The following is a 26859-nucleotide window of genomic DNA, read 5'->3' as shown; positions in this document are numbered from 1 at the left end:
TATTGGTTTTTTGTACACTCGCCGGGCAGAAGCTTTTATTTGTTTTAAGAAATGTTAATGAGTTACCATCTCTTTTACTTATAAAATTTCTTTTGTCTTCCAACGATTTCTCTTTACCGACAAAACTAAAAACATCCGTCGATAGTAAACTATCCAAGCGCCACTATAAATATATTTATATAATCTTTAGATTATCAAAATATATTTGATAAATAACTTAACAAGCAGCACTCAGAGGTGTGAGAAAAAATTATATTTAAAAATATTTTCCAGTACTCCTATTTATAGATTTTACGAATAATATTTTTTTTAGAATAAAACTTAGTTAAAATTTTCGTTTTTGAAATAAAGTTAAACGTTATTTTATATTTGGTGTGTATGTACTACGTTTATATATATAGTATATTGGTATATTATGTAATAAAAGTAGTATTAAAATTTCGATACAATATTACACATTACAGTAAAAAAGACCGACTTCGGCTGAAGCCCGCAAGGCACGAGCCTAGAGCAATATTCGGTATCCGATAAACCGTTTAATTAATTGAACTTTGTAATGTAAACTGACTTTGTAAAAAAACTAATTTATTCAAATAAATATATAATAATAGTCAAAATAGAAATAAATTATTAATATAAAACGGGTGCCTTCTTGGATATTAAAAACTTTTTAACACCAAAAGCCCTCAATTGAGTAAATTCAAATTTTATTAGATCAGTGTAGCATTTCACTTAATTATTGATATTCAAAGCAAAAATTCAAACGGGGCAGAAAAAAAGATACCCTGCCCTGAAAAAAACCAGTGGGTTTACACTTTTTTTGTCTTTATTTGTAACTAGTTGCCTCCCATGGCATTGCCCGCGTGTGAGAGGGCCAAAGTTGTTAGGTAAGTCCTTTACTGTATGACTGACAAGGTCTATGACCAATCATCAAGATCATCGTGAAAATGAAAATTTTCACGATGATCAAGTGAGTAGTTAAGACGGGAAAGTGTAATAAAGAAACAAATTCGCTTCTGCAATTATATATAACCTAAAAACTAACGTACCAACCAAAAGTTGATTAAATTGGAATTTGTTTCCGGAACATCAATTCACTAATGGCAAATTGGCTGACAGTTCAACCAAATTCGGTCCGTAAAGATGATTAACGGTTCTAGGTATTGTGAAGTATGAAAACATTATCAATTTAAAGCTTATTTCAAATTAAGCAAAGAAGGGATAAAGATATACGGGCCTTATTTGTAAACGGTGTTAAGCTAAAGACTGATTTCTCTTTCTGTCATAATTAATTAGACATTCGAAAGAAAAAGATGAAACATTTTTTAACAAATCATAACTCAATATTTATTTAAAAAAAAATTATAAATATTGATAACAAATTGTTTATATCGAAGTTATATCATGTGTGTTTCTATTTTATGTTCTCGTGTACAATTTGATTCCTATTCATAATTTATACAAACATATACTTTAACTAGTTACCCGCCCACGAAGCGAAAGGAATAATTATGGTTTCGGAGATCTCATGATGGATCAGTCAGCTAGTGATGTATTGCTATTATACATATATAGATTTAAAGCCTCAATATAACATTAGCGAAACATATATTCTTATATTAGAAATGTTATATATGACAAAGATTATAAGATATATATATAGTCCGAACAGCCAGTTGGCATAACGAAAAATACATTCATATAAAAAAAGAAAAGAAAAACTGAAATCATTCAACATTGTGTCTTATTAAATCGACTGGTGACAAGAGAACTGGATTTTTTTTTGTCCATATAAACGGAATTGCCATTTAGCGGGAAAATGTTACTAGCATTCCTGTCACCATTCCACGCGGTAATGATTTGTGGAGTATTTATATTTAAATTTCATTTGTATGCATTTAATTAGATTTACAGTCATGATTTAAAATAGTATGTGTATAATTACGTTGTTTTACCATTAAAATTGTTGCGAATATCATCATTTGTTTCTTTTAAGCAAATTAATCCATATTTCTGTTAATTATGAAGGTAGCGTGTTTGTTGGCCCTTGTTTCAAACAGCAACAAAGCAAAAATATCACGTGATTGTTTGCATAGAGATAGTTATTAGACTAAATGTTTCAGTTTTTATAATTTTAATTCCGCTAATAAAAACTATAATATACGTATACTATAATGGAGAGCATAAATGTGATTAATCCCTAACATTTGACTTAATTTTTACATACGACATTTCACACTTACAATAGTGACATATTGTGTTATATTCATACTTATTGTTTAGTCTATTCAGTAGAAGATACGTATATGACAATAAGACGTGGCGAAGTTTCTTCCCCCCGCTGTTGATGTTGCTTCCGTTACCCCGCTTCGTTAGCTCCCTGTTATTTGAATATGAGACGGAGTTTACAGTTCGATGTTCCGTTCGCAACCCCTAAGCATCTAAGTTTTACATGCTCTCTGTTTGAATATTGAATGGAAATAGTTCATCCTTTCCCCTACGCGTAATAAGTTACATGCTGCCAACAGTTTGTCATAAATCTTTGTCATATATAACATTTCTAATATAAAAATTTTAAATCTGAGTAATATATAATAGTTAAACAAAAATGTTAAGGAATGCTTGCTTATTAAGTTAAGTAATAAAGAATAAATGGTGGTAAATCACTGGTGGTAGGGCTTTGTGCAAGCTCGTCTGGGTAGGTACCACCCACTCATCAGATATTCTACCGCAAAACAGCAATACTTGATATTGTTGTGTTCCGGTTTGAAGGGTGAGTGAGCCAGTGTAATTACAGGCACAAGGGACATAAAATCTTAGTTCCCAAGGTTGGTGGCGCATTGGATATGTAAGCGATGGTTGACATTTCTTACAATGCCAATGTCTAAGAGCGTTGGTGACCACTTACCATCAGGTGGCCCATATGCTCGTCCGCCTTCCTTTTCTATAAAAAAAAAAAAAAAACATCCATCCATCATTAGTCTCTCTTTCATTAATTCTTCTCCGACCGGTCCAGTTCCTTCTGTAAACAACGGTTTCACGTTGTGCTCTCTAAGTAGTCAGTCAACTTGATCCTGGAGCATCACAAGCCTTTTTTTCCAGTCGTAGTGTCAATTTGAGGACTTTTCTTTCTCATCGGTTATCAATCCTTCGAATGACATAACCTGTTCATTGTCACTTTTAGCGTACTGACTCTGCGAGATATGTCGATTACATTCGATCGTCTACGAATTTTATTAATATCAATTCGGTCGCGTAGCGAAGTAGCGAGCATTGCTCTTTCCGTAGCACGCTGAGCGACTTTGCGCTTTCAAGTAAAGCCGACTGCAAGAGACCACGTCTCGTATTTCATATTATATCAATTACTCGAACACATTCGACTTCAGATTATTCTTTACAAAGATATATCTGTCCGTTTAGAGTTTGTACGGGTAAAATAACAATTTTTTTTTTGGAAAACACACATACAAATCAAAATCGATCCAGCCGATTAGAAGCACAGCACAGAACAATTATATATAATATATATAAAGATATAATAACTAAAAATAATTGTTTAACTATTGTGCATCCCGAGGTAAATCGAACATCCGTTCTGGATGCTATATCGCAGTAAATACACGGTTGCCGATCTTTTTTGTCTGTTAGTAGACCGAAAGTTTTCTTGTAGTTACTAGACTAACTAAACAACAAAGGGTTAAATACTTCGTATCACTTTCATTTGGTAAGAAGATCCGTAATTGCGAAGTTCTATAAGTGCGGTGTTTGCGTCTAAAGTACTAGACTTAAGTCAGTTAAACCTAAATGCGTATTAAATTAAACTGACGATTAGTTTCTGGTCTATAAGACACTTGGAAAGGAATACCAGTTAGAAATTACATCTTACCACACCACTACACACTGACGTAATAATATACATTATTAACTGCAACACATATGTATGTTATATAATATTATTATTATTAAATAACTTTATTGCACACTCACAAGGAAAAAAAAGACAAATACGAGTAAAAAAAAGAAAAATAAAAGCTTATTAAGTCAAGCTATATAAACACGTGGTAGGGCTTTGTGCAAGCTCGTCTGGGTAGGTACCACCCACTCATCAGATATTCTACCGCAAAATAGCAGTACTTGATATTGTTGTGTTCCGGTTTGAAAGGTGAGTGAGCCAGTGTAATTATACATAAAATCTTAGTTCTCAAGGTTGGTGGCGCATTGGACATGTAAGCGATGGTTAACATTTCTTACAATGCCAATGTCTAAGGGCGTTGGTGACCACTTACCATCAGGTGGCCCATATGCTCGTCCGCCTTCCTATTCTATAAAAAAAAAAAAACATAATTGCGGACTGCAATAATAGGTTATCCATGTAAAACTAACGATTGGTTTTTACCTTTATTAATGTATTTTTATTTTAGATTAGAAACGCTTTTAAATTACGCCTCGTAAGCACTTTTAACATCCGTAAGCAGAACTATACGTTTCTTACATATAGTTAACGGACAAAAGCACTATAAAATATATTATATGTGTATTTTTAATGCAATTAAACAATATTAATTAAATAATTTAATAATATCTCAAAGAAATGACTTATTTCTCAAAATTATATAATTTCACACAGATTTTAAATTAATATCAGCGTATTCACCAACACTCGTATTTACAAATTAACTAATATTTTTAATTTATTTCTTAACGAATTTTCAAAAGAGACTTCACGTTTCAAGTCGATAGTCGCTTCACATAGAAGTTATGTAACGATTACATTTTGTTATGTAACGATTTATAACTCATAAAAATCTTGAATAAAGTATTTTATGAATTTCAATTTTCCATTGCGAAGGTATTATGCACAAATTATTTGTTATAACAATCTCCTAATTGCTACAGTTCAAGATAACTGTTTTAAGATACATTTCGTTGAATCAAAATAATTGAACATTATTACAAATAGGCTTTTTTCAAGCACTTGTAAGTTTTGATTTTACAACATAAATTAAGTGGAGAGCTATGAATGTCTCAGATTGTAGATTTTACTGAGAAGAACCGACAAGAACCTTACCAAAAATCTAACTCTAAATACTGACTCCACACTTGGTTCATTGACACAATCTTACCTTATTTATTTATTTATTTGTTAACTAATGTAAATAAATAAAAATAAAAACATTTTAACTGTTGAATATAGAATTACCTTTAAAAATATATGAATGTAAATTGCGCAATAATATCTAAACGATCTCGACCTATTTGTGCGACAGCGTTGTAAAGCAACTTTGATGTCTCACTCCTAATGTAGTTGAATCTTAACAGATCAATTACCCCCATTGACTTAATATTCCGACAAAGAGAAGACCTGTTGAAATATTCAGTAGTGAAGGCGCACGGGCTTTGTTTTTGAGTGCGCACTCGAGGGGGGATTTTTTATGAGAAGACGTCTGCATTATCGTAAACATTCAGATATATGTTCGGAGCGAACGTATGAAATATTTAATATGTTTTGAGTATGGATTTTTTATCAAATTTTACGATTTCAGTGTCGTTTTACGGATTAAATTCGTGTAATTTTATTCGTGTTAAGTTTTAAGGTTCACATAAACATGCCATTTTAGTGTAGTCTGTAAATTATTTGAAATTCTTTTTTTTTTATAAATGTAATAATTTCATGTACGAAAATACATATTATATTCTATTTATAGAAGAATAATATAATATCTATTTTCTTGTATATGTTTATCATTTATTTATATATATGCTACAAATTATTGTAAAACTTCTTCTACTACTAGACAACATGTGTGTGTGTATATATGTGAGTGTGAGTTATATTAGTATCTTACTACTCAGTTACTATAAAATTTTATAAATTTACGTAATTTAATATAAAAAGGTAATTTAAGATATTACTTTGTATTTGTCCTAATAATCCTGTAAAATTAACCCGGTCAATTGTCTTCAACATAAGTCGATTTTGCGACGTCTACACTTGAGGTGATTCCGAGCAAACCATTGGGTATTCGATTGCCTTATAAATTACTGTAATGCCCTTTTCACCCTTTCGAATAAAATGTTTTTGAAGTCATAAAATCCAACCTTTTGATATTGAGTAGTAAGAATGCATGATAAAACTATAACACATGTATAGTTGCATATAAATAAAAAAATATTAGAGAAGATAACCTATTTAATTCAAAAAGCAAGCCTTTATAATTCAATAAATAAATAATTTTAAGAATTTGCCTATTACAACCACTTAAATGGCACCTTTCCTTTTAAGGACAAGGTTTAGAGTTTATTTCACCATCCAATCCATTGCAGGTTTATCATTTATTTTATTATAGTTTTCGGTTGGAAGATTGGCAAATGGACCACTTGATGGTAAGTAGTCACCACCCTCCCCTTACATCCGTCCCTTACATCACCAATGAACTACTAACCTTGTGAATTAAGATGTTATGTCCCTTGTAGCTGTACTTTCACTATATCACTCAACATTCAAACCAGAACACAGCAATACTGTTGTATGCTGTTATTGCTGTATTGTATTGCTGTTTGGCGGTAGAACATGCTATGAGTAGGTTGTATCACGAGCGTACACAAGCTTGCACAAGACTTGGTACTTTTACTTCTGTAACAGTAACAGAAGTTACTTGGTACAAGACAAGGCTTGGTACTTTTTCCAAAAAAAATTTCTGGTGTTTCTCGTCACCGTTATGTACAAAAAAAAACATTATAAACAGAAAACTCAATGGTTCTTTACCAGGTTTTAAACCCACGACGTCATGATCATCACAAAAAGTTACAATTTGTTAATTTTAAAGTCCTATCAAATAGTCGTCATTGTAAGAATAAAACCCTTCAGGATCGCTTAATTGCTAATATCCGGTATTCAAATAATTAAGCTGAAAGCTTATTTAAGAGATTGCTATAATCAATCTCTTCACCAAAGGCTGATATTTATTTATTTTAGTAATAAAAAATTATAGTACAGTTTTTAAAATAAATTCACTAGTCAAGTCTAGCATTTATAATAATAAAATAAAAGTTTTTAAACTTTTGAAGACCACATATGTACGTAACCTTGACATCAAGTAGTGTTATGTAACCTTAACCATTGTAAGAAATATCGAAATATTGATCGTTACGGAATCAATATGAGGTCTAAGAAGTTATATATCCCTAGTGCCTTTTATAACACGTACTCACTGGTCCTACAAAACTTTTTTTTTTACAATTAATAGGCCAGCGTTTGACCGTTGACTTGTCTGATGTTAAGCATCGACACGGTCTAGGATGTAGCACGCTTGCCTATAAGAAACCTGTTTACTCTGGATTTGAAGACACCAACATGATTAAACATAAATATAAACAAAGTATTGCTGTTTGGCGATAAAATAACGGATACTGTTTTATCTAGACAGGCTTGCACCAAGCTCAACCAGTAATAAGAAGCTACTACTTAGATAAATGGATTTTAGCACGATAAGACCGTTTGAATTGTCTGTCCGAGCTCGTCTCTTGCCTGCACGATTTGAACGGCCGTATATAACGTGTCTAGAACGATATAGAAAAAAAAAAACAAAATGTTCAACGTATATTATCAAGATTCGATTTTTTTATAATTTAGAGTTTTAAAAAAATATATTTTTTATTTTATTTTATTTTTATTATAAATACGCTCTTACATTAAAAAGTATTTTATTGTATTATTCTTGCTTAGTATATTCTAGAAGTGATTTGTTTTGCTTATAAAACTACGAGGCGTTATTCAGACACTGCCATTGGCTTGTTACTTACGGATCAGACAGGATATGAATAAGAGATACTAGAATTTCTATAAATAATTGGAAATGACAATACAATTACACTATCCGTAAGCAAAACGGAACATTTTTTGAATATACTAGACAATAGCTAAAATTTAAATAAATTTATCATTAGTCATATTAAATATCAAAGTAATATAATATACTTTAAATTAGATTCTTACAAATTCTTTTCAGTCCTAATTTTGGAAGAATAAATAATATAAAAGTTAAGATGTTTGATCACAAAAGGTTGAATAATATTAATTTTCCCTGTTACTTTTTTATGTATTAGGCAACCTAGAAAATGAGCCATGTGTTGGTCGATAGTCATTTTCACCAATAACAACAAAAAACACAAACACAAAGCATATCTTGTTTTTGACGAGCCGGTTTGCGTGGTTGGTCGATGCTTGCCTTTCACGCCGAAGGTTGTGGGTTCGATTCCCACCCAGGACAGATATTTGTGGGCATGAACATGTCTGTTGTCTGGGTGTAATTATCTATATAAGTATGTATTTACAAAAGGAAAATAATATATGTAGTATATCAGTTGTCTGGTTTCCATAGTACAAGCTCTGTACAAACTTAATTTGGGATCAGATGGCCGTGTGTGAAAAATGTGCCAGGATATTTTTTTCGTATTTACCCCCTTGAAAAAAATGCCCTAATGTGCATGATGGAACTTGCGTCTTTCAAATCACCCCGACGTCGACTTTTAAGGCAAACGTACCAGCTACAAACTTCACAACATCAATTATGGTTAGATTTACCTCTGCCACTCCTCCCGACGAACCTCAAATCATTGAATTTAGCCACTTGGTTCTTCATCACTGCAGTGCAATTTCTCAACTCAGCAGAGCAGTTTTCATCATTGCCAGCCCGCACAGTTACCAGCGTGCCATCACCAACATCGCCAAGAGCTACCACCTTGAATGCGACTGGTAGGGTCTTATTTGAGCGCCAGTGTGGTGGCAACACGGTGCAAACCTAAAACAAGAATATGCCTGATATGATATCACAAATGGATAGAAGACAGATATGGATATTAGCGTATGTACAAAGCATTACAGGATTATGTTTATACATTTTGCGAATAGCTAAAGAACTAAAGAGTGAGGTCACTGGTTGCATATACCCTTTAAAAATCGTGAGATGCATTTCTAAAAATTACAGCATCCCATCTTATTGCTTACTCAGGTGACAAGGAGGCTGTTTCATTTTCGCCCAGAGAACCGGAATTTTAATTCAGTAAGGAAACGCTACTGGAATTCTTGTCACGGTTTTATAGGGTCATGATTTGTAAAGAAGCCATTGTTAATTTTGATTTTTATATTTTTATTTCAGTTCTCAATATTAATTGTTTTAAGAATAATATATACACAAAATTATCAATGATAGTATAATTTTTAAGAACTAAAATTATCTAAACTAAAATATAATCATACTGTCTTACTATTTCTACACATTATTTGTTATCGATTATAAAATTACTGGCAAGCAACAATTGTGCTATAAAAAAAACTTACTACATGAGGGCAGCCAGTTTTGACCAGCTCGCCAGGATGATCAGCTAGTAGACTTTCCAGTGTTCTCTCGGCAAGCAGCTCTGCCGTCAACGGTTGACTTGGCAAAGCGTTCCCATAGCTAGAAGATGGCGCCTCATGGCCCAACCCGTTTGTAGTCGAACTCACTTCACTCGATAGATGCATCGTCCACGGATTATATCGTATACATTAAAACTTATTGTTAAATAAAAATAGTCTATAGGCATTCAAAATATCTGTCACATCACTTTAGATGAACATCGATAGATGTTATACGTTACATCACAGTTTTCGAAACGCATTACTTTATAGATTGAGGTCGTCGTCATTTTACCTGAAAAGAAAAACAAAATAAGTATATATTCTTAATATTAATTATAATATTGTATTATAATATAAAATGAAGGTCTATGACAAAAACGTAAAAAATACTTGAGACCACGGGGTTAAAAAGAAAATTTTCAATAATTTTTTTTACTCATATTGTGATCGATGAAAGAAAAATTCATAAAGATCATCGTTGTATATGGAAAGAAATTTTAATTTGTGGTTTCTATGTATTATATCTGATTTAATTTTAGTCAAAAGCTACATTTTATGTAATTAGTTTATACTAAATTAAAATTGATAAGAAACAAACGAATGAATTCCATTATTTGCTTATTGCCTATTACATGAGCAAACAAGGCACTGAATATTTCACCAATCTCACATTACACGAATGTACATAATATACAGAATAAATTATTTTGATCGGTAAGGTCAAAATATATATTATGGTAACATTCGAATGTTTCATGACATCACAAATCGCTTTGACTTATTGACAGACGTACCATAAAAGGTTGTCATGCAAAAAAAGTGGGCACAATCAACGACAAGGGCGAGAATATCCGGGGTGCTTAGTCGAGTGAATAAAACAAAAATATAGGTATTTTCCTCACATGATATACAAGCTTCATAAATGATGTTTTAAAAAACATGACACTAGAAGTAACCCAATATTTTAGTTTTGAAATTAAAGAATTAGATATCATTTAAAAGTTATTTTCTTATCAGATATTGATTTTGGAACGTTTTTTTCAAAATCATGAAATAGTACAAAGATTGAAAATGCAGTAGTTTCCAATAAAATATTTAAAGAAAAATTTTAAATAACAAATCCTAAGATTTTTATAATATAAGTTAATACGTTTGAAGTTTAAATATATAAGTATGGAGTTATACAAAAAAATTGACACTATTATTATCATCTAATAAAATATGATTTCCGTTAAAGAACGCCGTCTCAACGTACGCTTGATTAACCCGCACGAACTTACAGCAAGACATATTACGACGTTCAAACCCCTTTGATCTTTTGACACAGACCCTGGTGAATTACATTCATAAACTAGCAAGTTTTCATTCAAAACGGTAAAATTCAGATAATTTTCTAACGTTAATAATGAACATTTTAGCGACTTATACAAAACATTATGTTACATATCAAGAGCAGATTATAATATGTGAATCTTAACCGAAGATTGCGTGTTCAAGCCCGGGCAAGCACCACTGAGTTTTCATGAGCTTACTTTGTGTTTATTCATTTTATTCTTAATTAATCTCATGCTCGGCGATGAAGAAAAACATTGTAAAGAAACCTCCACGTGACGGACGAAATGCTGTCACAAGTGTATCCACCAAACCGCATTGAAACAGCGATAATTCATATCTCAATATTACATGAGTATTTTGAAAGCCCTGAATCATCTAGTTTTGCAGCTTCATGCAATGCAATCAAAACTAATGCATTAAATGATTCCAATAGTTTTATCATAAAACTGAGTCCCACAGTTTAACAGACTATCGTAGATAATTAAAGGAAAAACAAAATTTAAAATATTAAAATCTTTTATCCTGTGAAACCTGGCAACTAACCAACCAATTACTATAAAATGTATCTCGTGAACCGTCGCGGCACCCTATCACACATCGAATAGCTTGTTACGCGTTTGCGAAACGCGATATGTCGAACGGGATGTTAAACTTAATTTCTACAAGGGTGAACCCCTTACAATGTGCCTTTTTACTGCCTTTCCCGTGTTTGCTTTGATTTCGACTCGATAAAGCCTTCTGGTGATATTTTTGTCAATAACGTCTAGATGTGTTTGAGGAATGAGCATGTTTTATTTGTCATATAAATATCGAATAGTGAATATATACAAAAGCACACATATTTAAGAGAAATCATTATTACAGTTTCTTTATATACTTGTTCATATAAAAATTTGTATTTCGAATATAATTATAGTTCAACTGAAATGTTATAAATGTATTTATTAACTCATATAATCAATTATAAGGAAACCGCACAAATATACTCACGATCTAAAGCTATGATTAGATTTATGACTATAAACATAGATAAATAATTAATATTGTAATTTTATTGCTAATTTCACTTTTAATGTACTTGTTAATTAATAAACTTTATTTTCAAAACCAAGTCGCGTCTTCAATTTTAAACACAGCGCCATGAGCACTGCAGAGATTTACAGTGAATTTAGCTCATGAATAGAGTTGCAATAAAATCTTAGCTTAAAAACATACCATAGGGCGAAGGTCGTAAATAATAAAGCATGTAGGGGCCTCCAAGTGGGTAATGCTCGTTACTCGGCCCTGCACCCTTCCACAAAGGAACCGGGAAATGGGGTAAAGATACATTACATCCACCATTTCTGTTTCACTGCTCGCTATTGTCCGACATTATTTTTTAAGTTATTTTTTTAAATCCCTTATTGTTCCGGATCTATATATAGGACATAATTATACTGCTATTATATTTAATTATTCCTTTTCGGGCTTTAATTAATTTATGTGAAATACATAACATGCACACACATTTTCTTGTAATATTTTGTTTTTGTTATACTAAATTAATTCATTAAATTAATTGTTAATATTTTTTTTTAAATGTGTAGTAGATGCGCTCATATAAACAAACTCTTTGATTTGTTCTTATTTATAAATTGATTTTAAAAATACTTATTCGATATCGTGTCGCATATGTTCTTGGAATTGAAAATCCATTGCCAACGTCTATTACCGACCCCATAGAAGACAACATGAAGGAATCAATACCGGCACAAATTCCTGAGGGCGTCCCTAGAGACCTTTCGGACATGGATAATGATCGTCTAGCGACGGTTACAAATAGGTTAGCAAATGTAATATCCGTCCGGACCCTACGTGAGATATTCAAATAGAGGCTAAGATGGTGAACTCGGACATCCTGATTTCACTCTAACGTTGACTTTTCAAGAGATTTAACTAAAGCGGTTAGGATGTTATAAACTAAATATTCGATGTATTTAAGAAAATATCTTTATTGTTTTCTTAGATGTATTAAAAAATAAATATAATAATTAATTTGCTTTTATTTTATTTTATACTCGTATTAGTACGAGATTATAAGTAATTTAATCATAATATATGCTCACAGAAAAACAAATTTTGTATCATTGTAAAACATTTCGATATGAATTAATTACAGTGACTTCACCAACCTTTTATATTACTACTATACATCATGACTTTTTATCTATAATATTTGCTGTATTTAATATTTCATTTGTTTTAAAAAGAACGCTTACGCTTTTTAAAGACAACGCCTTTTAATCTTATCGTATGTTAAGATCAGGCTTTATATATGCTAAATATATAAAACAGTACAATACACGTAAAAATTCAGAGAGGGTCGACCCTTGCAATATTGGTGACAATAAACAACATCGCACAATCAAGCACTTAAACAAGAACCGCGCGGAATGCGAGTGACGTCATTTATTAAAAAAATCCATCCAAGCCTTTTAAATAAAAATGTATGACTTGAAAAATTTATATTTTAGGCATTTTTTTACTTTTCTTCCCTACCTTTGCCAGATTGCTCTGATTAAAAAAGTCATTCTTATTGTTTCGTAAATATCATGTCCGTTTTATTTTCGTATTTACTGTTATAATACTCTATATAAAACTGTATAAAATTGAATAACATTGATTTTTATCGTTGCTGGTTATTAACATGATATTTTAAAACGCTGTTAATATTTATTTTAGGTCACAGTCACGACAGTAGCTCATTATAGAGATACATATAGTCATAGATGATAATATGCCCTAATTTATATTATTGACGCAGGTTGTAAGAGACAGAATATAAAAATAGGCCAAACATGCCAGTGGCAAATATGTTTCTTGTTTTTTTTTAATTACTTTTATAATAAATAAAGAACTTAAACTACTTAGTTCTTATGATAATATTTTATGATAGTTTGATAGTAGTATTTTAATATTCCTAATAAATTACAATTTCGATATAAATTTTTTTGTATTACTTTTTAATAAGTTATTTTATATTTCAGTTCAAGTGAAATAATGCTAAGTATAACAAGTACTTTATATATAAAATATTCAATAAATGTGTCAAATACAAAGATTCTAAAATGTTTGAAATTCAAAGCTCGTGAATATAACAAGATGTCTGCAAACATTGCCACCCTCCCCCGGAATTAACAGAGGAATTAATGAGTTCTTAGCACAACGCTAAGTTATTTGACGTGTATTTTAATAAAATTATCGGATTCGTTTAAAGGCCAACGTTTTTTTATATATTTATTTATATAAAATAAGGCATTAATATTTTTATTTGAAAAGTTATTTTGTTTATAGAATGAATTATATAAACATATAATAATATGTTCATTCAAATTCTAATTGGACAAATTTTTGGTAATGATATGTTGGCATTAAGACTAGTTACCTTTTCCTTTTTTAAAAAGCTATACTTTTTAAAATGACAATTGAATTATTTGATGATATTTTTCTCAGCGAAAAACATTACTAATATTATGAAGGTTCTATTAAGTGAAGGTATAATTAAGAAGAAAGTAGTAGTAGTCATTTTAATAATTTTTACACTTTATTATTTTATTTCTAAACCAAGATAAATTTATTATATTTTTTTTAATCCAAAAAGATAGCGATCACATTATTATACAATATTTTAATTTTGAAATAATAATAATTATGGTTCAAAATATATTTAAAAAAAAGAAAAAAAAATGTAACACAAATGTTTTACGATATTTGTGTACAAGGTTCTCTTGTGCTAATGCTGTCAATGGCATTGACATTATAAATATATATATTTTGATCGTCCCGTTCATTACTCATTATTATAAAAGAAAAAGGAGAAACCCGATCAATGAATTAAAAAAAAAGTGAAGAATGTAATAACTTGGTTTCTAACAATGCCAAATAGAATTTTTATGTACACAATTTCCGTGTCATTTTGCATTTAATTTTTATTGTCCTATTTTTTATTACTCCTTATAAAATACAACACGTATATTATGTATCGACTGGCATAAAAATAGATAATTCGGAAACTCGTAATTCGAAATACAGAATTGCTCACTTCAATCTCCGCGTAGGAAGTTGTCACCTTGTCATAGAGTCCAATGAGTTAAACGTAAGGCGTCAATTAGGTGCAGGTAAAAGTTAGGGGAGCGTCTAATGGGAGTTCGCACTTACTTTTTAACAAGTCGCTCACCAAGGTTACGGATGTATAATGATGTGCCGCTTCATAATTCGGCTTTATTAATTTTAATGGAACGATTTTTATTTTACCATTCGAATATTAATTTTTTGTGACATGTAGCTAGTAGGATTTACAAAACGAATTTTGTTTTTGTGTATTTTTTCGAATCGTAGGTTTTATTATGAATGGTTTTTAATTAGGCTTGCTTCATACCGTGCGTAATTGAAATAGCTTAAAAAACATTTTTCAATACTGTTTTTTTTTTTCAAATGTAATAATGTAATTATAAAAATCATTCTAATGTAAAGAAGGTAGAAATAAAATAACATACAATGTATTTGTATCAAGAATATAAAGATAAGTTTTCGGTAAAATCTAAGCTAAAATTTACATTTTTTTTAATTCCTGATATTTTAATGGTTTAAAAAAATACAATTTTTAATTTTAATTTTGAATTTTTTTTTTTTTTGTATATGTATAAATCTGTATAACAACCAAAATAACTGTTGTTGAAAGTAAAATAGTTTTCTGTGCGTAACAACTACATACACAAACAAAACTTTAATTAATCTGGTTCGCGAGCGCTTTACCCGATGTTATCACAATATGTGCCTATCTCGCAGTTTAATCGCGGCGTAGTGTGCGCGAAGGCTAATGAGCCTGCGGTTTGAGAAAACAACACGCATCTCCGCCCGCCCAAGTTTGCGGACTTACGCAAACTTTCCATTAATTAAATTTATAACTTCTAACGCTAAATAACTACATTTCATATACACACGATGTAAGATTATTTACTTACTTATTAAATTAAAAAAAATAATAAAGTCCTATCTCTATTGGCACTATCACTAAACACTTGAGCCCGCACACAAAAAAAGTTTCAAGTAACCGCGAGAGGCGCGCGTCCGCCACCGAAACGTGGTCGACATTAAAACCTTAGCGGGAAAGAAACGGTCCCCTTATTACGTCTCGAAAGAAATTCACTCGCACACAGGGGCACGGAAAGAAGTCCACTCACACAGAGAAGTGTTGCAGCGACGCGACACGGGGGGAAAATTGTAAATGTGTGCGACCCTGGGTACAAATAAGTATTAAAAGAGATAGTTAGGTGCGGGACAAGTGCGCGAAGTGTGTACATTCTACGTACCAACATTATGTCGCTGGGGTCGCTACGGAAAATTCTAGAGAAAATTTCTAGGAATTTAAAAAGGTGCACAATGAAGCGTAGCTTGCTGTGCTCACATTATAACTAAACATGTTATTTTAACAAGATAATGTTATATTAATAAATAATAATATTATTTACAGTTTTAACTTTTTTTTAAATAACATACGATTAAAATGTAGGATTTTAATTGCCACCATAGAACAAACCAAAACAATAAACTAAAACCAATTAAATTGTTTTGTATACTCTTAAGTTTCACTAACTATACAATCATTGTATAAATATTTATCTAAATTTTATTTTTTCAAATTATTAAAGCTTCGTCTGAAACATTCTGAAATAACATCGAGTAACACGAAAAAATTATGGTAAAAAAAACAATACAAAAATTCCATTAACTCATATCGTATAAGATGGTGTGTATTATATAGTATGTTTAAGTATTTATGCATGATCTAATAATTTTTTATTAATATTTATTCTAATAACACTCGGTAGCCATTTGAGGTTGACATCAATTTAAGATGGCAAAAGTAATCATATAAGCACTTATTACATATATTTCATAAATCATTTTTTTTTAATTTATCAACTGATAATTTATAACGGGATATTTTTTCGTCTTAGGCTATGCTTTTCTTTCGCAGTACGCTGCAATATTTAATAAAACAGTAAAGGCCTGTAGAGACGATATGACAGCTCACTAAATGAGAATCTTCAACCAACTTTTAATTCATATTCATTTGTTTTATTACGTTTGATCTTGATATAGATGAACAAACAAATAGTATAAGCTTAGTAAATATAACTTTTGCTACAATGAAATACCGCTTCGTATTAAAAAAATAGACTCGCGCTTTGATAAATGTAATACTTGTAAGCAACATCAAATAGTTTTTTTTTATATATATAAAAGAGCCATATGATACAAATAAAAGGAAAAAATAATGATTACGAAGAATTATTTTTATTCCTTAGTAACCAAATATAAAAAATGAATAAATTGCCGTATATATTAACACCAAAAAATTTTTTTTGTTATTTAATAAGCGCATTAAAAAAAAAAATTAAAAATGTATTCTACATTTATTTTAATAATGTAAGTGTATAATAGTCATTATTTATAATAATATGTTAGAACGAGATCTATTATCTAAATCTAATATAGAAAAAAAATGGTTCAATTCAATTTTTCAGTTTCAGAACACGTTTTGAATATTCGATATTAAAACATATGTCGCATTAATATGGTAAGACAAAAGACCTTTAGCGCCTTTTAGAAAGCCGACAATGAAAATTTATATCGTCGTAAAATTTAAGTACGGACTTTAATAACTAAAGCCTCAAGTCGGCGTCATATCGTGGACAAAAGGAAACCTCTTTGCCCACACCAGTCGTCTTACACCCACACACCTGTAACCGCATAGCCGCACGTATTTACGGTTACTCATACATTCACAACACACAACTACGAGGTCGTAACCCACACGCCCACCCGCCAAACACGCCCAACGTCTTCGGTTTTCTTATAAACCACGTTGTGTTCGACGTCTCACTCTATCCCAGTGAACTATGCAAGGTCTCTCGTTCTAACGCAATGACGAGCTTCACATAAAGCGGCGCCACATTCCCGCCTTTTTTCCCACTCCATTTTGACAGCTCGTGGCTCCATATCTGGCCGAAAACTAAGACAGTGTTCACAACAACAACTTTATATTACACCGTCACTATCCCGGTATAGTTATAGACAATTTTCCTAAATAATTGACAGCATTATAGGTCCTAAGCTAAAATACGTAAATAACTTCATATAATTGATACCACTTGCATTGATAATCGTTAGAGGCTAAAATAATATGAATACAATTAGTGCTTATTGTTGAAATACTTATGACTTAGTTTATCTTACAGTAATAATAATATTTATTCACTTTTTTCATGTAAACAAACTGAAAAGATTTCAGCTTGTAGTTTAAGTTACCGTATGCAAAAAGTTAGTTATGTATCTCATTAAAAACAAGAGCCCATGCGATTGACCCAGATAGCGAATAGAGCAGTGTGTGCGTCGTCTTAGCGACTAAGTGGCTCAAGACGCGTTAGAGGGCGCGGGTGCGGGCGCGGGCCGCTGGGCGGGGCTGCGGGGATGCGGCGCTCCGCTATCGGCACACCGAAACACACATTTTTCCCGCCGCAAACCTCGCGCCGAAGGTTAGCCGCGACCCGCAGACCTCGTTGTGTAAGACAGAGACGTCGAATCTTGCTTCCTAGCTTTTCTACGCCTGCGCGATCTTCAAGACAAGCGCGCCAATTTTGACAGTTACCGGCTTTTCATTTCAGATGAAGATGTTAAGCCGAGTCGTATAAATGATTTTAGATAAAGATGTACAAATATTTTTACCTCCCTATAATATTCAATATTTGAATACTTAAAAAAAATACTGAGCATTATAGAATAATACAAGCTGACATTGTTTTATTGGTTTATATCATTGATGGACGTAAATACTTGAGAGTATTTCCATTCATCGATACAAAATCATTCTCGGTTTCCGATAATGATAGTATCGATTTTTACAAAGGCTAATAACATCCCGAGTTTGTCAATTGCATAGCATTCTGTGAGCGAACATACAAACTTATCATGCAACAAACCGCGAGAGTCCGACGGAGTTACCGATATATAGTATATCGTATTCGATAATCCATATCGTGTCGGACAAAGTGAAAGGCAAGTACATAATTCATACTTTACGTATCGAATCGATATTATCACATCGAAGTCCGTTATCACTGTCCTATCGAAGTCTACCGTTCGATATCGTACGTCGATATCGTATAGGATAATGTGGAAACGCCATACAAAAACTTACATTTAAAAAAATACACACGTGATATAAGTGATATACATAACTGTTATATTAGTATATGAATTGCTTAATGAGGTCGAGGTAGGGTACTCCCAAGGAGCTACGTATGAAACGTACACAATAGTTATACGCCAAAGATCCTCGTGACGGGCCGCCGCAACAGCGGTCCCGCGGCTAACCTGCAAATTGTCAGCCGCGACCACGTGATTAGCTCACCGAACTCACCCAAACTCACCCAGTCTCACCCGTATTGCTCGCCCGTTTTGTTTTGATATACCACCTCACCCCACCCTGTGGCCACGCCATGCAAGTTACGGGTCACTGTTACGACCACTTTGAGGTCAACACTATCAACTCTCAAGTTGGATGTGACTCGTCCGTGTTTCAGGTTTTGTAATGTTTCGTTTTGAATGAATAATTTATTTTGAGCGGATTTGCGGTATTGTAACACCACTGCTTTTATCGGATTTTGATGCCGAGATGTTAATTAATTAATTAAAATTACACAATAAATTACTTTGTATATTGTGACTATGTCTAACACGATAGAATATTTATTCATTTTTTTCATTTGAAACAAAATATAGTTTTATTATAAAGTCAAATTCAAGTTATTTTAATGATGATGATGATGATTAATTTAACAATGCTTCCTTTTTCAAATGTCAAATCAAGGATGACATAAACAGATAAATCATTGCATAAGTGTGCAGTTTTATTGTTATCTCATCAATGATGTTAAGAAGGATTTCTATCGTTATCCAGAGATTTGTAATTTTTCATGGAAAACGTATTTATACCATTACTTTATTCCGGTATTTAAGGTCACTGTGATAGTACAAAGTCTATCTAATAACAGAAACACAGACAAAACAACCTCCATTTATTGCTGGCTACGCAGTGGCTTATAAAAATAGGGTTTTCTGTTAAAATAATCTCAGTAGCAGCTTGGAAAGTGAGTTGGGAGTGAGAATGAGACTCGTGTCTTAGAGAGCAGTAAAAACGTTGATCCTGCGCCAAATTCCTTTACAGTCGTGTCCGTTCACCCTCCCATTGGATTATGAGAGTAAGGAAATAGGAAGCGCTCCTATGTTTGCGCATAAATTTATGCACCACAATATATCCTGAGCAGTTGATCTTCCTTAAGAAAGGCCGTTGGGTCGAAGTCGGTTTGAACAACATCATAAGAATGGTTAATACCTCTCGCAGTGACCACCATTAACGAACCTTTGAACTCATTTTTCATCTTGACTACGTCTTCCGTAGAAAATATTTCTAAGGCTCTACGGAAAACGGACAATCAAGCAATAAGAAAGTGATATTTTCATATCATTTAGCTATTATTATACATTTGGTACGAACCAAGATGCCAAAGTGGCTAAACACGAGAATCTTAACCGATGATTGCGGGTTCCAATCTGGGTCAGCACACTGAACTTCATATGCTTAATTTGTGCTTAGAAAAAGAAGCCGTAAGCCAGTAAGTGGACATTTAAAGGTTGACTGTATACAGTTGTTTAAGTAAATTCTAAAATTATATTATTACATATAATACAATAAAATGTTACAAATAATATATATGAAAAAACTAATTTATATAATATGTATTTTTTATTATTAAAATCATGTACGTAGACTGGCAGATGGGCCACCGAAGGGTAAGTGGTCACCACCATAGACATTGGCACTTTAAAAAATATCAGTCATCTCTTACATTGTACGCCAACATCCTTGGCATAAGATATGACGTTGTGTCTGTAGTTACGCTGGCTCACTCACCCCTCAATTCGAAACACAACAATAATAAATATTGCCGTTTGGCGGTATGGTAGAATATATAATGAGTGGTTGTTATCTAGTCTTAAAACCAAGTGAAATACCAAGAATGCTTTAAAACAATTTATGTAAATCACAATCAATGAGTCATAATGTTCATATAAATTTTCAAGTCATGTGATTTCATAACACAAGAGCCAACACCTCCCTCACACGCGAGGGAAGTGCCGACGTTACTGAATAAATAACTTGACACTTGTTCGCAAATAAACAATTTAAAATGTCAAGAAAAGGGAAAGGGCACGACCCAACCCTTTTCCTTGCCTATCTGACATTATATTTTCTGACAAATAATTTAAAAACCGTTTACGACGCTTTTAATGGCTGAGATATTTAATTGTTTTATTATGCGTTAAATACAAACACAATAATACTATTTAAATATATTTACGAGCTTTACTTTTACCGAAAATATAATAAATATATTGAATATATTCATGTTCCAAGAAAATCATTTTATAATTATATTTTAGTACACAACTTTACTTTTAGTATAACATATTTTTAAACTGAAAAATGTTTTTATTTATATATGTGATAATGATTTCACCGCACTACTTATAAAAATAATACTAATTGCTGCCGTAACGTTCAATAAGTGCGTGTTTCAGCAAGTTCACTGAGCTAGTTATAATCGAGCGCTGTACCGTACTGCAGCTGTGTCTGAGAAATGAATAGAGATGTGACCATGTTTATCGATGAAATATCTAGTTTATTTAACGTTTTTCTCATAATAGCACCAAAACCTTATCCACGAGAGGAGAGGAGGCGTGTTCCCAGCAGTAGGATCACTTAGAGATAGACATTTACATTTACTTTAAGCAAAGAAAAAAATAATTTACGTATAGTGTGTATAAATAAACTCTTCAACCGATTTTGAGTTACTGAATTGAGTACTGACGGTATAGAAATATTTCGACGCCCTCTATGTAAGACCTATTTAGAAATGTAATAGATATGTCAAATATTTAAAGCCTTAAATACAGAGGTGGTTTAGCGGATGATATTAGTTAAATAGTCAGTGACAGATAGAGAGAAATCAGTGTTTACCTATGCATTAAGTAGCGTTTATAAGTAATGTCGTAAATTACCATTATGTGATATGTATATATATGACGGAGGATTAGACATTATGTGTGGGCGAAATGAGGTTACGGGTAACAGATAACAAATCCAGAATCACGCAAACGATTTACTAATCACTTTTAACACAATTTTAACAACGAGTCGTAAGATAGTTTATAGACGTGTTGTCTGTACGGCGGCTAGCACTAAAGTGTAGTGTCGCCGACTCGCACCGACCCATCTAGACTTCGTCGAAGCGTTATGTAACACTGACAACGCTTGCGGCTCATTTTCAAAACAACTCCCGTATTGTTTACATCACTGACTGAATTTAATAATCTACAATCAACAAGATGGCGCCTCAGTGCTAAAGCCGCGACATGTATATATTTATTTTTTCTTCTTAATGTCAAGTTATACTTTCGAATTCTTTTGATATTAGAAACAATATAAAGAGAAAAAGTTACACACTGATGTTCAGTATATTATGTAACTTATACTTTCCATTCGTTGTTTGGTTTTAAGCCCTCATTAAATCATCCAGAATGATAAATACAAACTTTTTTGCTCCAAGTAGCTTAAATTAAACTTGCTTTTCCCCACGACGTTAGCTTTAAATCAAATATTCATAAAAATTTCACGTAGCTCTTTTGTTCTGTTAATCTTGTAATTGAACCCTTATCTAGATTTCATGCTTCCTATTTGTAAAATTTTACCCAAATCGTTATAGTGGTTTATTCCTGATGAGGTATCAAATAGATAGATTGAGTTACTTTTAAATTTATAATATTAGTTTTGGTGAGAGATGACATATCTATTTTAAAAAATAGAACATCCCTATCAATAAAATACATTTTATGAAGATATGAAAATCATCTCTCTTTGTATTAAATAAAAATAAGTCTATGGGTTATAAATTATTACCTAAGTATCACCTAAGTATAAGTCAATATTGTTATGTAACAAAATTAATAGCTTTTTAATACATAATTTAATATGCAAAATATTAATAGTATATATACAATATGTTTCACATAACTTATATTTTAAATATTCCATTGTTATATATAAGATTACAGAAAAAACTTATATTTACTTTAATTATATAATTTTAACAATGTATGTATGTATGTCTGTAAGCAAATCTCGATATCGATAGAGGTACTGCTCTTCGTAGCAACCCTTCCACTGCTCACCATATGCCGGCTTTGAACGCGCCCTTAAATTACAGAACTTCCCGCTCATAATAGAGAGATATGCCTTTAATATCTGCCTGAAACTGCTTTCGCGCTGTTTACTTTTTGCCTTTGTTCTTATATTAGAAATTGTGTTGCAGTAGTACCTTCGTTATCTTGAGCTACGGTTATTTGCACGCATCCGCATTAATCTACGGTTTAATCAACACCTACGTTTATTTCAAACGTAATGTAATTGCGTTTTATTACAATCTACAATGTTAATAATTATGTGAAAAACATAATTACCGATGAAATCCGCTAAAATTTTGCTTAGAATGTTTTATGAGTTGTATTTTAAATATAGAATTAGTGCTTAGAACTTATAGCTTTACTTATTTTTTTCCTTTTTAAAACTAAACTAAATACTTTATAATAATTTGTAATAAAATGTGCAATTTATAAAATAACCATAAATACTGATTTGTAGTTTTCATTACATTTTATTACGTTTACACTTTGAACACGATGCGTACGCGGTATTTCATAAAAAAAAAACAGAGTACGAGGCAATAAATAGAAAGACGAAACACCCTACTCTTTAGATTTAATCTGTTTAGAGTTTGCCGTAAAACGTCGCCGATAAAATAAACAGCATCGTGCAAAAATCTTCTTGTCTTATCGCCACCGAGCAAGATTACACATAAAAATGTTAAATGATCCCGAACGAGTATTGAAAAAATTCAGGGGAAATGGCGGGAGAAATTGGCCCCGCTTCTCTGATACGCATTTTATGAGCATTTGTGATATAATTACACCATGACTGTGATAGGTAGTTTTTTGTGTATTTTTTATATCATTTTGTGTAATTTATATGATTTGGTGTTCTTTTTAAAAAAAACGACCAATTCGAGGTTTTTATAATATATATTATATATATATAAGGTGTATATATATATATATATATATATATATTTTATTATACTAAAAAACTGTATACTGGATAAACGTGAAAAATATGGTATTTATTAAACGTATGTATCAGTTCATTTTAGGATAGTACTGTCTGTGACACCTCTGTCATACGCTTGTCTCCTTTCGAAATCTAATCCCGTCGCTTTCGATCTTTGTCTAAAACACCCATCATCGCACCCCACGCGTATTATAATGTTGTTAGTCTTGTTATTTCTGACACTATTGGTGTACGAGTCTTAAATATTAATACTTCTATATGAATGGAAAAGATTATTTATTGGAAAATACAATGCCGCTTACTCACAAAACTAGCTTTTAATATAGAATGGTCTTTCTTTATAATTTCTATATGAGAATAGATCCCTCATTTCAGTACAAGAAGTCCAAAAAAAATACTTAAATTTAAAATTACTTAAATATGAATACTGCTCTGTAAATGAAAAAGATTTTATATTTCTGATCTGATCCGATTCTGTGAGAAAGTATACCTGTAATAATAATAAATTTTACAACATCATCGTACAGTATAAATAAAAAGTGTCATGTTCGAGCGTTCGGTGAGCCGATTGGCTTCGATTATTGCCCCGCGGAGACTAATATCCCTTCCTTTCTTTCGCAAATGTTTTTTGGAAAATGTTATTTTTTGGCGTCGGTCGCAGATGGCGTCTGGTCCACGTGAAATTGCCGGCTATAGAAATGTCTCCGATGGCACAGTTGGGATTCAGTAAGTGGGGTCACTTACGTTAAGTAGATTCTTAGCGGGGCACGTGTCCGTAGTCAGCAGGTGCGTCTCGGATGATCGCTCGGAATTGTGATTGAAATTGCGCCTTTTCCTGGGTCAATATTAAGGGGACAATGACATTTTCCTTTTTATGTACACCGGTCCATCTATAGACGGAGATATACAGAAATTGTAATGACATTCAATAAAAAGTTCTCTTTAAGTTAACGTATTTAAATAAATGTTTTTTTTTTTTAATTTTTATTATTTTATTCTCACTTATCTTTCACAGTAATACATATAAATATTTTGGTAAAAGCAACAGAACTACTCATTTTCAAATCACACAATTTGTCGTTATGAAGCTCTCAAAGATTAATGAATCGTTTAAAACACAAGTTCTATGAAGCGAAAAGCGCATCAAAATCTCCTTTTTAAATTATGCAACATTTGTATGGAAATACAAAACATCACCCCTGGCCCGGCTTCTTAAAAATACATCCCGTTTTATTTGTTGCGTTGGTTTGACGCCGGCTCAAGATTTGATTGCTTTTTCATGTAGATCATAATTTTATGGAAATACTTATGTAGCTGCACTTCGGAGACAGTATATATTTTATAGTGATACATACTTGATATATACATGACTTGAATATAGTTTTTATTGTTTTATAATCAAATAATAATTTATAAAGCAAATATAAAACTTATAACAGAATATTACATTATTTTCTACATACTTGGTTTTTACTTAATTTATTACGTATCAAAATAATCCTATATGTAATGATCACTATCACTGGCTCATTACTACACGCAGCAATAGCGCAGGCGCACGTCCAATCCGCACGGTGTCTAACACCAGGCTGCTTGATTGACAGCTACCCTCTCCACTCGTGTACATGAGACAATGTATTGTATCTATTGCATAAATACAAACACTACATCTCTTCCCTTTTAACAAATTGCAGTTATTGTAAACGTAATCAATGTTGTTAAATAATCACACTGAACTACCTTTATTTATTTTTTTACTCATACTATTTTAGTTATACAAACATTTTTTTTATTTTTTTACTTATACAATTAAACTTGAATAGTTATCAAATATTAATTTACGTATTATTTTCTTCCATTATGTGATCCTCGTTTTTATCGGGCTCTTCCATCGATTCCCACTGTCCCTCCACATGCTTCGACAAAAATTTTTGAATTCTTCACTAACGAATTGCCGCCCGTTATCAGCAGTAGTTGATAGCGGGTAGCCCAGTCGATTAAAAAGTTCTTTTAAAATCTTTATTATTTGCGAGCTCGTAATGGTTCTGATAATCTTGATTTCTTTATAGCGACTATAATAGTCAATGCCTACTAGGATATAATCATTATTAGGTAAGGGGCCTAATAGATCCATAGCAATATCAACCCAAGGTTCAGATGGAAGTTCTCGACGTTTCATTGGTGCTGAAGGGTTTGGTAAGCTCACTAGGATGCATCCTTTGCAGCTTTTTACCATCAATTCGACGTCTATATCCATTCTAGGCCACCAAACCTTAGAACGAAGGCGACTCTTCATGGCAACAATCTCCGGGTGTCCCTCATGAGCTGCTAGAACAACCTGTTTCCTGAGGTTCTGAGGAATAACTATCTTGTTTTCTCTCAAAAGGATATTCTCATAAAAACACAATTCGTCCGAAAATATTTTATATGATTTCACAGACTCATCCCACTGGTCACTGTAAACTCCATTCTTAACATTGTTGATTTCCTGATCGCCTGCTGATTCTTTTATTATTTCTTGCATTGAAGTTGCACAGGGTCTGGCGAATTCGACTATTTGGTGGACATAATTCTCTTCTAATGAAGGGATTGGCCGATCTGAGTATTTACACAGCCGTGATAATGGGTCTGCAATATTGGTCTTACCCGGTTTATATTTTACGTTGTAACGATAAGCCTGGAGTCGCAAAACTCATCTTTCAACACGGGCGCATGGTTTTGATTTCGGACTGAACAGAAATTCCAATAGCTTGTGATCTGTTATTAAATCCAATTCTTTACCAAACAGAAACGTATTAAAATTCTCAATCGTCCATACCAGCGCAAGAACCTCTTT

At 32.1% G+C, this 26859-nt stretch overlaps 1 protein-coding gene across 1 annotated transcript in view; it reads right to left on the bottom strand.

The window, feature by feature from the left end:
- LOC126771942 (runt-related transcription factor 1) overlaps nt 1-26859 on the bottom strand; it is a 45491-nt gene that overhangs the window by 16108 nt on the left and 2524 nt on the right. Inside the window, exons 2-4 of the mRNA XM_050492121.1 lie at nt 24768-24858; nt 9341-9692; nt 8585-8801 (exon numbers count right to left, since the gene is read on the bottom strand). Of these exons, the coding sequence (XP_050348078.1) occupies nt 8585-8801; nt 9341-9523 (400 nt within the window). The 5' untranslated portion in view covers nt 9524-9692; nt 24768-24858. The remainder of the gene's footprint in view (nt 1-8584; nt 8802-9340; nt 9693-24767; nt 24859-26859) is intronic.

This window comes from Nymphalis io, chromosome 11 (assembly GCF_905147045.1).
Source record: "Nymphalis io chromosome 11, ilAglIoxx1.1, whole genome shotgun sequence".
NCBI lineage: Eukaryota > Metazoa > Arthropoda > Insecta > Lepidoptera > Nymphalidae > Nymphalis > Nymphalis io.
This window is presented reverse-complemented; position numbering and strand designations above follow the sequence as displayed.